The 18803-nt window shown below is 44.5% G+C and overlaps 1 protein-coding gene across 1 annotated transcript in view; it reads left to right on the top strand.

Annotated features, from left to right (window-relative positions):
- babam2 (BRISC and BRCA1 A complex member 2) overlaps positions 1–18803 on the top strand; it is a 154230-nt gene that overhangs the window by 37728 nt on the left and 97699 nt on the right. Inside the window, exon 5 of the mRNA XM_083633875.1 lies at positions 14970–15164. Within this exon, the coding sequence (XP_083490001.1) occupies positions 14970–15164 (195 nt within the window). The remainder of the gene's footprint in view (positions 1–14969; positions 15165–18803) is intronic.

The raw sequence follows: 18803 nt of genomic DNA, 5'->3' as shown, positions 1-18803 counted from the left end.
TGGATTGGCGAAAACGCTTTCGCTGTCGCGCTGATTGCTGGCGGTGAGGGATTGCAAATTTGCCCAGGGCTCGACGTTAACTTTTAAAAGTGGTTGCCGGAGGGGCAACCTGGCAAGAGCTTTTGGTTGCCCGAATAAAAATATGGTTGCCCAATTTTAGTCGCCTTATATTTTGAGTAATTAAGATACTATGCAGTCATAAGCCGGCTTAATAATGACGATGTGACAGAAAAGTAAGTATAGTCTATAGTATATAGATAGGCCTATTCAGTGTGCGCACCGGGTGTAGTAGTAGTAATAATGATAATAATAATAATAATAAATTTGTGTCATTTCATTTTCTAAACAAAACTTATTTTTTGTTTTTATAATGCATTTGCACTGAAAGGATTTAACTAATATTTGTGAACTTTCATTTTCATATATTTTTTAACAGTTATTGTTCATATTGTGCTTAATTTATTAATTAAAAGCGTTATTGATAATTAAGTAGCCTACCCTCCTCATGTTCATTCAGGGATACTATGATGACAGTGGTTTGGGGCCCCCACTCTGATGTTGCATAGGGCCCCAAAAGGCCCAGAAGCGGCCCTGCAATCCCTCTCTCTCTCACCCCGTATGACAGGCTGACAGGCCAGGGATGCAAATCATTCCTCAGCACATATACGCGGTGGTAAAACGTTTTTGAAGGATGTCCTGGTCGAGGTGTATGTTGTAGTAGGCTTGTTGTAGGCTACATGCTTTGCAGTATAGCGTTATGCTGGAATTATGCTTGAAGTTTGGGCTGTCGCACAGAAATGAGAGACACTGAATCTTGACGAGGAAACGTGTGGAGCTTTTATACACTGTGTGGGTTTCTGCTCGCGGAAGTGAGCGGGAGTCTTGAAAACTCCACTTTGTCCGCTCAGCCGCGTCCACGTAGTTACACAATTCGGGGTGTGCACGGCCAGGCGAAAGCCGTCTGCACAGGAGCCTTGTGGACGGGCGCGTCTGCTGATTTGACTCACTTTTCCATGCGGACACTCGCCGTGTAGGCTACATGCTTTGCAGTATAGCATTCGTTTTCCGTCCCGTTCAAAGACGCACGGGTATTTCACCTCAATGACAATTTCCTCGTCCTTTGTTTCTGTGCGGGGCTGCAGGCGGACGCGGTTCTTCTTGCGTCTTGCAGCCGCTGTGATTGTGTGCGAGCAGCCCCACCTGTCCAAGTCAGTACTCGTTAAACATACCGCACGTGCAGCATGCATCACGTAGGTTCCGACTGGTAATTAGTAACATCGTTCCGATTGTAACAGCAATAAAATGTCACATATATGTCACTCACAAGAAGTATTAAAACATTTATTTGGTGTATATTTTGCTGTTTGCTGCTGTACATATTTTGTTGCATGTTAAATCGTGGTTGCCCCTGGGGCAACCAAAGACCAAGAAATGGTTGCCCCATGTTTTTTTTGGTTGCCCGGGGCAACCGGGCAGCCGTTAATGTCGAGCCCTGAATTTGCATAATAGATTACGGGTGGAACACACTTTGAAACACGCAGCATAAATAAGACCAGAATCGCAAAAGCTTCATCAAAGCTCTCAACCGAAACTCCAAGAAACGAGCGAGCCCATCCAGACTTCCTCAAAGAGCGGCCGCCAGCAGACAGGAGCAGCAGCAAAGCAGTGAGACTGGTGACGCGAGGTTACAGCAGCAACAGAAACGAGCTTGTGACACGCCCGCTGCAGCCAAGAAGAACACACACGGAGGGAGGAGTTTGAAGGAGAGGGGTGTTTCCGGCTGTTATGGAGGAAATTACTGTTCAAAACTATTGTTTAGATGTCTGACGTCTTACTGATGCCAAAAATGAATGGTTAAAGTGACTGTTCTATCGAATTTCACAAAAAGCCATTTATCTCAGAATAAATTTTCAGACGCTGAAACCATGCTGTATTCAAGTGCTAATGCCTACATAACTACTAACTCTACAAACTAACTCTTTTAGACAGAGAAAGCACACATTCTATTAGTTCTTTTTAGATATTTTGTATTTTGTGTTCACAAAATCTTAGCAGAAAAGAATCCTCAGGTCTTGAAAGATGAGCCAGAATCCTCAAAAAAACCCTCTGGCAGAAGCTACCTACAGTAAAAAAAAAAACAGCTGGCAGTGAATGTGTTAATACAAATATTATTGACATGCAAAATAATCACATGAAAAAAACGCTCCCAGTGTGTAAGCACCTTTAAAGTGATACCGATACCAATAGAGTACTTCATTAGTTGTTTTTTTTGGTGGCATCTCTGCACGCTGAAATGCCAACTCTGTCACATACACATACATACACCACCACCACGCTCTACTTCACCACCACAGACTATGCTGCTGTGGTACTGGGCCAATAACACATCGTATTAAATCAAAGAACACTTGCAGGGATTAGCTGTGAGCAAAACCATACAAATAGTCATTATTCTCTTGATCTGTTTGCAAAAAGGATGGAATGCAGGTATTGTTTGACTGGCAAAGCTTCCACCCTGTTGGTACTGGGTTATTTTCGATCGACAGCTTAAGCGGCTGTGCACATACAACACTCTTATTTGAGCTGCCAGCGCCTTTCTGCAATTCATTCTCTATGGTAAGGACGCGCTAAGCGCGCTCCTCTTTCAAGGACCGCACTTGGCGGCTAGTCTTTTTTGGCGGGCTGCTCTGGGCGTCTCAAGCTGAGAAAAGTTCAACATTTGGAGGGAAAGCGCGCTGCTCGTCATTGTCACTCCTCCTACCTCTTCTCCTGCCAGGGGGATTTTCAAACTCTGCTGCTGTCCTAATTGCCAATAATCTGGCTTTCATGTTTACATTGTGAACAAACAACAACATCAAACAGATGGAACCAGCTGGCTACTGTCTGTGTGATCGTTGTGTCCTGACTCCTGAACTGTACTGCACGCGACTGCATGGAAAAACAAAACAAAGCACAGAGAAAACGCTCTGTGCAGTGTGTTTTGTGCGCAATGGAAGCGCTCTCGACATGATTTCCAAAGCGTTCGGGTTAGGGTTAGGGTTAGGTAACCCTAACCCTAACCCTCACACACGTTGTGTCTGCACGGGCCTAAAGGTATCGAGTAGCGATACCTACCCAGCCCTAACAGTGACACGCACTGCGCTGTGTCCTCTGTTGTGGGGCAGGGACGAGTGCGCGTGTGCTGAGCAGCACATGACAACAGTTATCTCTAATTGCCCCTTTCATTCTCCTCACCTTACTGCCATTTGTCTGCCCCTCTGTCCTCTTCTTTGTGTGTAATGTATCATTTCTCTGGTCTAGACTTGTCCAGAGCTCCACATAGGCCCTAAACATCATTTAGGGAGTTTCCCCAAGTGCTTTGCGTCTTTCTCACCCTCTGTGTGTGTGTGTGTGTGTGTGTGTGTGTGGTGTGCACATGTGTGTGTGTGTGCAGTGCACGTGTGTGTGTGTGTGTGTGTGTGTGTGTGTGTGTGTGTGTGTGTGTGCAGTGCACGTGTGTGTGCGCGTGTGTGTGTGTGTGTGAAACCCGGGGTTAACCTTGATGGCCTCACTAGCTGCAGTATCAACATGTTCCCAGAACTTCCCACTTCTCCATGCTGCAGCACAGAGGCAGGCTCTGTCTAGTTACACTGGAAATTCCAGAAATGGGCTGTATTGCATTGTGCAGTGAGGCTCTGTTAGCTCTCCACCTGGACAGAAATGGGCTGTATTGCATTGTGCAGTGAGGCTGTGTTAGCTCTCCACCTGGACAGAAATGGGCTGTATTGCATTGTGCAGTGAGGCTCTGTTAGCTCTCCACCTGGACAGAAATGGGCTGTATTGCATTGTGCAGTGAGGCTCTGTTAGCTCTCCACCTGGACAGAAATGGGCTGTATTGCATTGTGCAGTGAGGCTCTGTTAGCTCTCCACCTGGACAGAAATGGGGTGTATTGCACAGTGCAGTGAGGCTGTGTTAGCTCTCCACCTGGACAGAAATGGGCTGTATTGCACAGTGCAGTGAGGCTGTGTTAGCTCTCCACCTGGACAGAAATGGGCTGTATTGCACAGTGCAGTGAGGCTCTGTTAGCTCTCCACCTGGACAGAAATGGGCTGTATTGCATTGTGCAGTGAGGCTCTGTTAGCTCTCCACCTGGACAGAAATGGGGTGTATTGCACAGTGCAGTGAGGCTGTGTTAGCTCTCCACCTGGACAGAAATGGGCTGTATTGCATTGTGCAGTGAGGCTGTGTTAGCTCTCCACCTGGACAGAAATGGGCTGTATTGCATTGTGCAGTGAGGCTGTGTTATCTCTCCACCTGGACAGAAATGGGCTGTATTGCATTGTGCAGTGAGGCTGTGTTAGCTCTCCACCTGGACAGAAATGGGCTGTATTGCATTGTGCAGTGAGGCTCTGTTAGCTCTCCACCTGGACAGAAATGGGCTGTATTGCATTGTGCAGTGAGGCTCTGTTAGCTCTCCACCTGGACAGAAATGGGGTGTATTGCACAGTGCAGTGAGGCTGTGTTAGCTCTCCACCTGGACAGAAATGGGCTGTATTGCATTGTGCAGTGAGGCTGTGTTAGCTCTCCACCTGGACAGAAATGGGCTGTATTGCATTGTGCAGTGAGGCTGTGTTATCTCTCCACCTGGACAGAAATGGGCTGTATTGCATTGTGCAGTGAGGCTGTGTTAGCTCTCCACCTGGACAGAAATGGGCTGTATTGCATTGTGCAGTGAGGCTCTGTTAGCTCTCCACCTGGACAGAAATGGGCTGTATTGCATTGTGCAGTGAGGCTGTGTTAGCTCTCCACCTGGACAGAAATGGGCTGTATTGCATTGTGCAGTGAGGCTGTGTTAGCTCTCCACCTGGACAGCCAGCAATTAGCACAACTGTGTTTTATGTGTTTGAGTCATCTTAGGCCATTTAGGCCAAACAACTGAGCAAGCTGTGAGGTCAACACTTATGAAAGAAACAAGGGCTATGCTAATTGGTCTATCTATCTATCTATAAATTTGGCAATGTCCAGTCTGTCTGGACTCTGTTTGTTTCAAGAATTTTAGCCGGCCACAGCTATGCCGTTTTACATGTGATCAGGCTGAAACTTTCAGGAAGTGTAAGAGCACCCGTGTAGGTGACCTGACAGATTTCTTTTAAATTAGGGCAGATTAATTGACCTAAAGCCCTAAGGCTGAGGCTATAGTTCAGTGATGATGTCATCAGTGATGATATCGTCAGTGATGTAACGTCAGGTATCAAAAAAAGTACTGGCGTGTCCTGAAGCAACGAGCAGTTAGTTAGCGGTTAGTAGAGTAAACACAGCCATAAGTGCAGTTATTGCAGAAATATGCACCAGCAGATTTTCTCGCCGGAAAATATGTTTTCACCTCTCTTCCGACTGGATTTGGATTGGATTTGGTGACGCTGATTGGCTGAAGGAGTTGTCTGTCAAGGAAAGTACTCCTGCCCATTGAAATCAATGTCAGCAGCTGAAAGTCCAGAGTCATCCGTAGAGCGAAACAGAATGTGAGGTCAGAGGTCACATTATCAGGATGTTTTTTGAGGCTACCGGCCAACTGGTTTCATTATGATACTTGTCTGACTGATAGTGGCCCTAGCGACAGCCCACTCACCCTCCACCTCCTCAACCTCGATCCACTTTGGGAATTACCCAGATCCAGTACATGCACATACCGGTACTTTCAAAATCCATGTGCACAGAAGGAGTTTTTACTTTTGCTAAAGTCCCATGCTGCTTTCCTTCTCCAGGGCTTTCCATTATCAAGAGACTGAATACAGAGAGACATGATATCTGAGAAACCCGTGTTTAAGTACGTAGTTGTGTTAGTCTCTGATGGAGACATGATATCTGAGAAACCCGTGTTTAAGTACCTAGTTGTGTTAGTCTCTGATGGAAAGTGGTGATTGTTTTTATAGCCCAAGCAGCAAGTGTTGAAGTGGCCTTGATGGTTACTACCTTGGAGTACCGGCTTGTTTGCTGTGTGGGGCAAGACTGCAAAGACTTGCTTTTTTGCTCTTCATGATCTTGTCTTACCAGTTCTTAGTTATTTATGTAAGGATGAACATACTGTAACTGTATTAGTGTACATTTTCCCCATTTAATTTAGTGCAGGTTTTTTGATGTCTACACAAAACAAAATGTGAAGTAGAGTATTGTCTTGGTGTTATGTAAAGCTTGAAGCTTTCGAGTCATTCGGGGTCATGGACTAGTCATGTGTCCTCGCCCTGCTCTCATAGGTGGAATGTTGTTTTTTGAAGTCAAGTCAAGATTTCTTGTTGCTGAATACTTCTTTATTTTCCCACCTTTTTGACTTGAAGACTCCTCAGAGAAGTCCCGGTCTCGTACAATGAGACATTGTCTGTAATTCTGATATTGGAACAACTCTCACTATCAGAATTACAGATACCGGTAATAGGAGTTGTCCCAATATGAGAATTACAGACAATGGCATAACTCCCAGTGCAAGCATTTAGTGTAAAGCCAATCTAATCATTCTCCAGTTTAGGAAAAGGAAACATTCCCAAGTTCACTTGACCCCCCTGGTAATCCTGCCAGGCGATTGCCAGCGCTTCCTATCTGCCAGTGCGGCTCGTCCCCCGTCGCTGTTGTAACAATGGAGCTCAGATGGCCCGTAAAGCAGGGTTATGTCGGCCTGTGCTTAATGTACCCACTGTTGCCCCCTCTTCCTTCCTGATGGAGGGAATAACCAGTCCCAGCTTTTATTCCAGTTTATTATTGGCAAGGCTCACTGACGGCTCTGGGAATTTAGTGGGCAAGCTATTGTTTGTGGCCAGAGATAGCTGATAGAAAAGGGTTTGGCAATTCCTAAACACCAAGAGACCAAGTGTGGGGACAATGTATCTGCCCTCATAGCACATTGTTATTAGGTTAAGGCCGTTCCTGAACAACATTAAAAGTAGTTAAAAAAAAGTGCCATTTCCGTCAACAAGTTCTCCTGTGTTCGACACAAGCTGCACGGTTCATGTGGAGAAAACACCAAGTTAGTAAGGCTGAGAATGCCAAGTGTTTTAAACACATGACAAGAGCAATTTAGCATGCTCTTATACTTGGCACTCTCCGGGGGCAGAACAGGGCGTGAGCCCACACTTGAATTAGAGACTAGCAGAGATTAATGTAATACTTCGTTTTTTTTAATGCCTCACACTTTCAAGTCTGCAGCGATTTATTGGATCAGGTTGCCAGCATCTATAAAAATCACATTAAAGACGTAAAAACAAATATCTTCTCTTGGCCTATATAATTATCTTGCATTTTCAGATGCCAGCCCCTCTCTCGCTGGCCTAAGATAAATATTGGATCGAAGATGGTACAGACGGATGGCACAGGAAGACATAATTCTGTCAACTTGGGTCTCTTCACTGCCAGGGTGCCCAATTTAGGTGTACATTTTGTTCTTAAAGGGAAGCACTGGCACTCTTGAGTTTTTCACTCATCTTTATCATTTCCCTGCTACTTCAGACACACCTAGTTTGCAGCTCAGTGGATAAAGTGATTATATGTACAGTATTATATATATTTATACTATATATAAAGCCATGAGAGATGTCATTCAAATGTATTCACTTCAGGTTGTAAAATCTTTACCACTCTGATGCCATAATCCGCTAATGTCAATAGAGTCATCCCCTTTTTATTTACAAAACAAAGTCAACAAATTCATGAATGCCTTTCAGGTAGTTATTTTGATCATTGGCAGTGCCTTTCTAGATAAATGGCGTTTGAAACTGAAACTACACTTCAGGAGTAGGGGTGGGAATCACCAGATGCCCACGATACGATACTGAAACGATACTTGAGTCACGATACGATAGTATTGCGATACTGCGATATTTTCGATATTGCGATATATCGATATTGCGATATATTGAATATTGCGATATTTCGATATATTGCGATTTCTTACTTTTTCAACTGCAAATGATGTCCCCAAAGGAAAACTTTGTCAACATCTGGTTTATATAAGAACAATTTTTCAGTCTGTACATCTGACTTCAACCATTTTATTGCAGCAACATTGTCAAGTAGACAGACCAACAACTTTCATAAAGTCATGTCATAGTTGCATGCACCTGACAAACTGAACTGTTTGTTACAGTCTACTTACAGTCCACCTTAACTGGATGTGTGTGTGGACTACTGTACTTATGTAGTTTTTGCAACTTCACTTCACTTACACAAAACATTTTGTGCAGCCCATTCAGTAACTGGGGAATTTGTAAATGACTGTTATGACAAAACTGTTACTGTTAAAACAAAATGAAAATATGCTACCGTTTGTTTACTGCTGGCCTTGGAACTAAAGTTTATAGTAGCCCGGTGGCCTGGCATGGCCTGCAAAAAAAAAAATTTTTTTTTTTTTTTTTTTTTTTTTTTTTTTTGCAATATCGATATTTGGCGTCCAAATATCGATACGATATCGTCAGACAAAATATCGCGATACTGTGGTGTATCGATTTTTTCCCTCACTCCTATTCAGGAGTAATATGGCTTGTATTGAAACTGATTGCTGTATTTTTTTTTATTTGACCCATATTGAGAATCAATAGAAAACGGTTGTTAATTGGTCTGCTCTGGGGTTTTGTGAGCTCATTTGACAAAACATTGACCTTTCTCATAAGCACCTTCCTCCATTTTTCAAGAACAAAGCCACACACAGGCAAATGGCTGTATTCAATCATTTTAAAAGGTGTGATGCAGGAAGTAGGTCAAGAAGCAAAACTTGTATTTTCATCTAAAGCACAATGTTCGATCATATTCACGCTAACCGACTGTGCTATGTTGACCTTTTGTTCTTAGCTCTGCATTGGCTTGGACACTTAACACTGGTAAATTAATACCCAAAATGTTAAATCCAATTGTGTGTGTGTGTGTGTGTGTGTGTGTGTGTGTGTGTGTGTTTGTGCGCACATGCGTGCGGGTATTTATTTATTTGTTTGTTTATTTATTTATTTATTTATTTGTAGTGCATAGTTATAACACTGATATTGAATCAAATCCTTATATGCTGAGGTAATATGATTATGAATTGCTTCCCATACATACAAGCATCCTATTTTCAGAGATGGAAGGTATCAGTGCTTTAGCTATGAGGGGATACAGGTTGTATTAAAAGCCAAGTTCAGGCTTAACCATTTGACACACAGGTTTAACCAGTGTGTCCTACACTGACAAAATAATGGGATTACGGGCTACAGATTGAGCCAGGGAATATTGGTCAGGGCTCCAATAAAGCCATTACATCTAGCCCCTGTAGGGAGAGGGCACAGCATACAGATGAAATGTTGTCAATGTTTTATTTGATGTTTCACATGTTTTCTCTTCTTCATAAAGAAATAATGGGGAAAAATGACAGCACATACTTTGCACATAGATCTATTTTGGCACACGCAGCCTTCAGCGGAGCATGTAAAATCAATTTGAGGCAGAATCTGTACACACACACACACACACACACACACACACACACACACACACACACACACACACACACACACACACACACACACAGCACCACATGGACATTGCTTTTTGGCTCAGTGCTCTTAATTGGACATATATCTATTGTTGAAGCTCACTCGGTATTCCTCACTATCTTTGACCAATGCCTGCTGCTGCATTCAAGCACCAAAATCAGAACATTCAGTACAATGTAAGACACACAAGATAATATGATCAGTCATAATTGTTTAAAAGAAACAACAACCCAAAAACAGTATTTATCTAGGTCTAAGTCAACTGAGCCCTTTTCCAGCAATGCCTTGCTTCAGCTAGATGTTTCCCATTACAACCAATGTTCTACTGTTACTACAGTGGACCAGCTTGGGGGTTGACTGCCTTGCTTAAAGGGCACCTTTAATCTCTATACTACCTCCTAGGGAATAGGGATGCACGATGTTGGATTTTTTTTTACTGATATCCGCTAATATTTGGCCGATTGCATATGCCAATATCAATATATGCACACATTTTTATTTATTTTTTCCAGAACATCAAGTCTCTCCTGTATTGGAATTAACACATTACTGGGCAAAATAAGAAAACTACTTAAAATTATGTTATGTAAAACATGCCATAGTTTTATTTAAACTGTAAGATTACAATTCATTCATTCAAGCATTTAGTCGATGTCCGGGTAGTGTAGCGGTAGATTAGATTACCTGCCTAACACGAAGGTCGCAGGTTCGCGCCCCCGTGTTACCTCCGGCTTGGTCTGGCATCCATACATGCACGATTGGCTGTGTCTGCACTCTGCAGGTGGGAAACCGGAATAAGGGTATGTGTCCTGGTTGCTGCACTAGCGCCTCCTCTGGTCGGTCGGGGCGCCTGTTCGGGGCGGAAGGGAACCGATGGGAATAGTGTGATCCTCCCACGTGCTACGTCCTGCCGGTGAAGCTCCCCTCTGTCAGGCTCTCCCCAGATCGGCAGAGGGTGGGGCAGGGACCGGGGCAGCAGGGGAAAATTGGCCAAGTGAAATGGGGGGTGGGTTGGGGGGCATTTTCTGAAAAATAACAACAAAACAAAAACAAATAAAGCATTTAGTCAAGCATCGAGCATTTGGGCAAAATTAAAGTGTGCTTTTATCGGCCTGTCTTATCAAGCGCTTTGGGTAGTCGATAGACTATATAAAATGCGCTCTATAAATACAGTCCATTTACCATTTACCATCATTATAAATGTTTGTTTTGCGTCAACGATATTTCATTTTAAAGCCTTTATCAGCCGATACGATAAAGTGCCGATATCATCGTGCATCCCTACCTCCATCCTGACATGACAGCATTAATTTAGCTATTTCTGAACGACAAGAGATTCTTTCAGAGTCTCAGGTAAATCTTTATCAAATCTATCATCATAACAGTAACTCCTACTACAGTTTCCCCACCTAAATTACTCTATCATAAGTCCAGTTTTGATTACAATGCCTTTATCTACCGATAACACGTCTACTGAGATCCGTCTGCAAGTTTTCAGGCATACTTTTCATTGGCCTACTTGGCTCTTCGCCAAGTTTTTCCCCTTCATTTCTCCCACATGTGATGCCTCCTCCCTCTCCTCTCCTCTTCAGCAGAGTTTCAGTGATCCTCTCTGTCACAATCCTGACACAGCACTTCCTCAGTCTGTCCTCAGTTTCAGCTCACTCCTGCCCCCGGGGCAGAGGCTGACTGCCTCTTTTGGACAATGCCCGTCCTTGTTTGCGTCGCCCCCTCATTTCGGGAATCCCGGCATTGCTGGTAACCGCTGGTGGATCAGTGCGATGAGATCACCGGCTCTGTATAGCTTGCCCTTGCCTCCCCCCTCCCATGGCAAGGGGGGAGGCAAAAGGGGATGTGATATGCTGCAAAACAATGGAGGCTTCTCTCTCCGTCTGGCTGATACAGACTTCCAGACAGATGGGCAGACAGGCAGACGGACAAGTTTGTTTATTTGTTTATTTGTTTATTAAAAAGGATCCCAATATACATTAAAAATACATGACCTGACAGACAAATAATGAAAAAACATGTCATGTCACTTAAGAATAAAAGAAAGAAGAAGAAAGAGTAAAAAGCATATCTAGAATGAGATAAAACAATGTAGCATGGTCCGCTAGCCCTCTAGTTAGCCAGTGGACCAACATTTTAACCTACAATCAGATTTTTTTTGTAACCTACAAAACAGACATCACAACAGACGACAAGAGATTAAAACATGCCTTTCCTTTGATGGAATGGACATCCCCTGGATGAGTTAATGCAAGTCAAAGACATGTCCTGTCTTTAACCACCTTAATATGACGGCCGTTAATCGACTACTTCCACCAAACTCTGAACCCTGCCAACCTAACCCTAACCCTAACCTTCCACCAAACTCTGAACCCTGCCAACCTAACCCTAACCCTAACCCTAACCTTCCACCAAACTCTGAACCCTGCCAACCTAACCCTAACCCTAACCTTACACCAAACTCTGAACCCTGCCAACCTAACCCTAACCCTAACCTTACACCAAACTCTGAACCCTGCCAACCTAACCCTAACCCTAACCTTACACCAAACTCTGAACCCTGCCAACCTAACCCTAACCCTAACCTTCCACCAAACTCTGAACCCTGCCAACCTAACCCTAACCCTAACCTTCCACCAAACTCTGAACCCTGCCAACCTAACCCTAACCCTAACCCTAACCCTAACCCTAACCCTAACCCTAACCTTCCACCAAACTCTGAACCCTGCCAACCTAACACTAACCTTCCACCAAACTCTGAACCCTGCCAACCTAACCCTAACCGCACATTTCAAAGCCAAGAAGGTTTTGCATTCAGATTCGCTCTCCAATTCCTGCAATTAACTGACCAACGCAGGGAGACAGTGCTGAACAGAAGGGACACATTGACACTGGCATTGCAGTTCTGTCATCAGGGCACACAGCTTGTTTTTCTGCCTGCTCACAGTTTGAGTAGGACCTCAGTTTCACAATGAATTAGGGGCAGGATTAACTTTTGGGGACTTGGGGGTGGCTGACATACACACATCACCCTCCTAAACTAAGCCAGTTGTCATTTTAATCTCCAACGTTGCCGTCCTCTTCGTCCTCTTCACATCAAAGCTGAAATCAGTCAGTTGTCTATTATATCAGTGGAACGATAACTGTGAAAAATATAATTGAATTGACCAGTGGAATCTGCATCAAAGTGTCATCACCGACACCGAGTGATTCCCTCAAGGGACTTCAGATGTCTTTAAAAAAACAGTCAAGCACAGTCATTTCAAAGTCCAACCAATGCAATAAACTCATTAAGCCAGTCACATTTGTTATTCTCTGGCTCTCGTCTTTTTCACTCACGCGCCAAACGGGCAGCCTTCATTCCCCAGATTTCAGCCATGCATTTGTCTTTATTAGACCTGACAGTTTTCCTGCAATTTATTTTCATCCAGTGTTGCTCGCATTAATGAGCATTTTATTCCTCGTGCATCAATGGACAAGCTCCCCTTTAGAGAGGAAACACTTCCCCCCTTTGGTAGAATGTAGCCCGGTGGAAGGCCGTGTCCACCGGCGCTGCTTACCGATACGTGACAGGTTGCATGTGATTGTGGTTTTGTGCGGTAGATTATTTGCATCGCTGTTCCTGGGCCCAGTACCACAATAAAAGTATACACCTGGGTGTGGTATTCTTTTTTCCAAACTATTGTACCACAATAAAAGTATACACCTGGGTGTGGTATTCTTTTTTCCAAACTATTGTACCACAATAAAAGCATACACCTGGGTGTGGTATTCTTTTTTCCAAACTATTGTACCACAATAAAAGTATACACCTGGGTGTGGTATTCTTTTTTCCAAACTATTGTACCACAATAAAAGTATACACCTGGGTGTGGTATTCTTTTTTCCCAACTATTGTACCACAATAAAAGCATACACCTGGGTGTGGTATTCTTTTTTCCAAACTATTGTACCACAATAAAAGTATACACCTGGGTGTGGTATTCTTTTTTCCAAACTATTGTACCACAATAAAAGTATACACCTGGGTGTGGTATTCTTTTTTCCAAACTATTGTACCACAATAAAAGCATACACCTGCGTGTGGTATTCTTTTCCACAGTAGCAGTTATGTATCACAAACCTTCCTCGTTCCAGTCTTGTTAATGGCATCGGCTGTTTTAACCATGATGATCCAGTCTGGTACATGACGTCAGGCTCAGGAACGTTTTCCCTGTCAACCAAAACCACTCTGTTGCTGCAGGACATCCTTTAGCACAACCCTTTCCCACAGATCTGGCCATGGGAAGTATGTCAGGATTGGTCACTTCTCTGCCTCCCAGGCACATCTTTTTCCCCCCACCAGTGTTCTTCCCATTTATTATGTGCTTTTCTTTTAATTTCCCAGATTGAGTCGTTAATATAGACACTGAAGTGCCATTCAATGTCTTAATGTGTTCTTCAGGATTGATCATTTGAGTGTAGGTTACTGTCTAACCACATGTATGCCAGGGAATTTAGACTATAAAGATGGACTACAGCAGGGATGGGCAACTTTGATGATAGAGAGGCCCACAAAAGAATTCCTCACTACCAGAGGGCCAGATTTTGCTAAGGGTTGGGGGCCGAACAGCGCCAGCGCAATTTTTTGTGTGAATTTGAAGCCAGGTTTAGAGGAATAACTAATTTTAAATGAACAGTTGTGATGTCATTATTAGGTCTTAACCACCAATATTTGATCCTTTTCTCACTCACTCCTATGTCACCACCTGCTCTCCCTGCAGGGCTTGAAATTAACTTTCTTGACCACCTGCCAATATGGCTGCTAGATTTTAAAGTTACCAGTCAATTAGAATTTCCACTAGCCAAAATGTTTTTCTTGAAATAAACCAGAATATGAGTGGGTTAATTTAAGCACAAGTATCAGTAAGTGGCCTGGGATTCTCAAAGCCTGTGTTGAGGGTCACACAAGAACAAAAATGCACTCTTGAAGTTAAATAAATCCAAAACCAACGAGTTAATTATTAAAGATTTTACTTCAATGTAGAACAGTCATTTCTTACACATGAGATTACTTTTAGCCTTTTAGTCATAAAGATTATTGAAAGATATTCCAGACTGAAATGTTATAACAGAAGGGGAGTATTGGCCAGAATGACATGAACATTTGAACACTTATTCAGCGGGTATCTTGCAAGTTGCGTTCAGGTGCACTGTAAAAAAAAAAGAAAAAAATTGCAATTCCAGCGCGGGCCGCCAGTTGCCCACCCCTGCTCTACAGTATGTAGCCTTTCAAACATCAGTACATCATTATCATACTTGTCTGTTCTCACGATTTACCAGTGTCAAGTGTTTTATGCCTTTGAAACTTAGCTTTTTTTTACAAAGTTGCCATTTACTAGTATTTTTAAGAAACTCTAAAAGCTTTAGCTCCACTCCACTCCACAGTGTATAACTAGTCTATGCCTGTCCTCTGCTGTCTGTCTCAGCACTTGGTCCAGTGGGATGCCGGGGAGCCGGAGTGTTTGCTCCAGCTGGTGAAGGAGCTCATCCAGCAGTACCACCAGTACCAATGCCAGCGCCTGCGCGAGAGCTCCAGGCTGCTCTTCGAGTACGATAGCCTGCTGGAGGATCCCAACTACAGCCGCAACCTGGAGATCTACGCCGGACGCAAGAACAGCTGGGTAGGCAACAGCCTCTTGTGTCTGGCACCGTACTGCAGAATCCTTTAAGGGCAATTCCCCCCTAAAACAGTATTCACATAATTATTCCTATAAATATGGACAGTGTTTGCTGTAACTTTAATAATTAAAAATAATTATTGCAAAAAAGAATATGAGTAGCTGTATTTCTCAACACTACAAATGAGAAAGCAAACATACAAATCCTGGAATTCCTCCACTTGCCACTTAATGGGATTTTGTGAACACAGTGCCTATAGGGTGCAACCTCTTAACATAGCTTTATGTTACGGGAATATGTACATATTTTATTGTAATAATGATCCTGCAATCATTTGTATTAATTGTCGTTATTATTATTGATGATTCGAGCAATCAAATCATTTTACTGGAGTTTTGGTATATTATGCCAACATCTTGACAAGATGATGATGATGATCATGATGATTTTGACTCTTTTAAATTAGAGCAGACATTCAAAATGAGTGTACCCATTAAGAAATGGTGTCAGGCAAGCTATATATTTTAAAATGGCATGAAGTTGAAATCATACATGTTTTGACTTGAAACATTTTTGTTGACCAAGTTTTAATGTCTGTGTGTAAAGTAAACATTCTTGTGAACACAATAACTCATAAACAATACATGACAGAAACCTCCACCACAGGTTCCCCGTATAGATGGGATTCAATTAGATTTTGGAGCACGTTGCTGCATAATTGGTATATTAATAAAGAAAAACTAATTTTCCGTGCTGAGAAGGGTGCTATACAAATAAAGTTTTACTTACGTTCTCATTTTTTCATAAATTACATTGTGTCATATTTCATATCATACACCTTTATTTATTGAGAGAATCTTTCCTGTACTCTTCTGCTTCTGCTGAATGAATTTCCCTTCCGGGACAAATAAACTAAGTCTAAGTCTAAGTCTTTCATATTACATGCATTTACACCTAGGAGATTCTTCATGGAACCACTGCCTTCCGCAGTCGCTCACTCTTAATGTGCATCCTGCCTGAACACTGCAATATTGTACTAAAGATGAAAACAAAGAAACAAAAAACATATTTTACAACAGATTATACAAGTAGGAAGCTTGTGACACGTCAACTTGTGATGCACCTGGACATATCATCAGTGATGTTACCTGTGGTCATTGGGTGTTTCTGGTCTTTCACCAATCAGACACCCTCACCCAGGCGACCCAGCCGGGGGTGATCAAGCCCCAGCTTGTGTCCAGGTAGCTCTACCCCACCCACGGCCCTCCTCTCCTGATCCACAGCCACCTTGAAGCAACTTCTGCTGCCTCGGTGGCCAACTTGATGGCCCTTTGCCTGCTAGCCCCTGTGATGCCCAGCATGTTATAGCCCTGCAGAGGGACTCGCCCACGAGCCCTCTGCATCCTACCTCAATGGGCTTGCACCTTCAGCATTTTTCCACCAACTCAGTGTACTTTGCCCTCTTCCTCTCGTTGGCCTCTTCGATACGGTCCTCCCAAGGCATGGTGAGTTCCAAGAGAATGACCTGCTTGGAGGCTTCTGAGATCAGCACCATATCTGGCCTTAGCATTGTTATGGCATCAGTTTCTGGGAACTTCAGTTGCTTCCCCAGGTAGACTTTCAGCTCCCAATTCTGCACTGTTGCTAGCAGGCCAGAGGAGGTGGTCCTGGAAGCTGATGTAGGCTTGTTGCTAGCAGGCCAGATGAGGTGGTCCTGGAAGCTGATGTAGGCTTGTTGCTAGCAGGCCAGAGGAGGTGGTCCTCAAAGCTGATGTAGGCTTGTTGCTAGCAGGCCAGAGGAGGTGGTCCTCAAAGCTGATGTAGGCTTGTTGCTAGCAGGCCAGAGGAGGTGGTCCTCAAAGCTGATGTAGGCTTGTTGCTAGCAGGCCAGAGGAGGTGGTCCTGCAAGCTGATGGAGGCTTCTCCCCAGTTCTGACAAAAGCGATGGTTTTCTTCACTGGGCGGAGGCGCTTGCAGTGGCTAATCCTGCTGCAGATGGTGTCCGCTATGGCCTTCCACCCAGGGCTTTTGGACAGTAACTGAGGATGTGCTCCAGGGTCCCTCTCCAGGCACAGTGGGCAAGCTGGTGACTCCACTTTACCCTAGGAAAACAAGTTGGATGGGCTTGGCAAAACATCATAGACAGCCTAGATTAAGAATTTTATTCGATGGGGCTCAGCTTTCCAAAGCTCGGTCCACGAGACCTTGCGCTCCACTGCTTGCTCCCATCTCGTCCAGGCTCCCTGCTGCTGCATTCCAACCATCCTGCTTGTTCGCTCCTCTTCGACTGATGCTCACACCTCCTCTTGGATCAGCGACCTCTTATCCTTCCCCTGCCTTGTCATATTGAGGGGTTTTGCTGCTACCCAGGCCAGCTCTTCCACACGCCACTGTCCCAACCAGGACCCTGTGCCTTAGCCGTGACTCTGCGACATCGACAGCCTCTGCTGCCCTCCACTTCTGTCCCGTCCTGACCTCAATCCCAGCCTTGGAGACTTTTGGGTCGCAGGACTCTCGTTATTGCAGCACCTCCCTAGTACAGGTCACTCACCATGAACTCTTCATTCAGGCTGCTGATAGGGAGCTTCAGCTTGTTCTGCCTGTACAGAGTGATGCTGCTCAGGCTCCGAGGTAGTACCAGCCACTTCCGTAGGAACCTGCTGACCCTCCTCCCAAAGTCCTCCACTGTGGATGTTGCGACCTCATAGACCAAGAGGGGCCAGATAATACTTGGGAGGATGCCATGTTGGTACATCCAGGCCTTAAACTTGCCTGGTAGGCCGGATTTGTCCACTGCAGTTAGCCAGACTTCCAGCTGTTGGTTGGTGGCTCGAATATATGCAGTGTCTCTCAGGCTGCAGTCAAACACCTTCCCCAGGCTCTTCACAGATTTCTCGGTGATGGGTGGTATATGGGTGTTGCTAAGTGCGAAGTGGAACTTGTCGAAGGCCTTCCCTTTCTTCATCACTAGAGATCTGGATTGGATTTCACTGGCTTGAAACTCATGCAAGCCCAGGTGATCAGCTCCTTGAGGCCCTTCAGGATCCATCTGCTCCCTGAGACAGTAGTTGTCACTGTCAGATCATCCATGAAGGCCCGGATGGGCGGCTGTCGCACTCCGGACTTGGTGAGGGGCCCTCTGCACTGAGTCTGCACCTCAGCAGACTTCACCAGCATGTTCATGGCAAGCACAAAAAGTATCACCGAAGTGGTACATCCGGTGATAATCCCTTTCTCAAGCTTGTGCCATTCTGAGGTAGTTGACCCAGAAGAGACTCTCAGGCTGAAGTTGTTGTAGTCCAAGATAAGGCCCCTGAACTTGCCTGGGATGTGATGCCGGTTCAGTGCCTCTTCAACTAGTCTCGCTGGCCAGCCTCCCCTCCCTTCCGGGAGAGGAGTCTGGCTACATGGAAACAGGCTACTGGCATAAGCCCTCCCCTGCTTTACAGCTGCTCTCCCATTGGAGGCGTCCATTTCAGACGCTGCCGGATTTCCGCTCCCCGCTTAAGAAGCTCTGTCATTGGCTCCGACCATGTCAATCAGAGCGGCTTCTGCTCCCTCCTCCCTGTGTGTCGCTGTAAACAGTCCCCTGCCGCCGCAGTGAGAACAACAACGCTAACTAGCTAGCAAGCTAACGGCAG

Source organism: Poromitra crassiceps, assembly GCF_964638095.1.
Source record: "Poromitra crassiceps genome assembly, chromosome: 3".
Classification (NCBI taxonomy): domain Eukaryota; kingdom Metazoa; phylum Chordata; class Actinopteri; order Beryciformes; family Melamphaidae; genus Poromitra; species Poromitra crassiceps.
The sequence above is the reverse complement of the archived record's forward strand: the minus strand, read 5'-3'. Positions and strand labels throughout refer to the sequence as shown.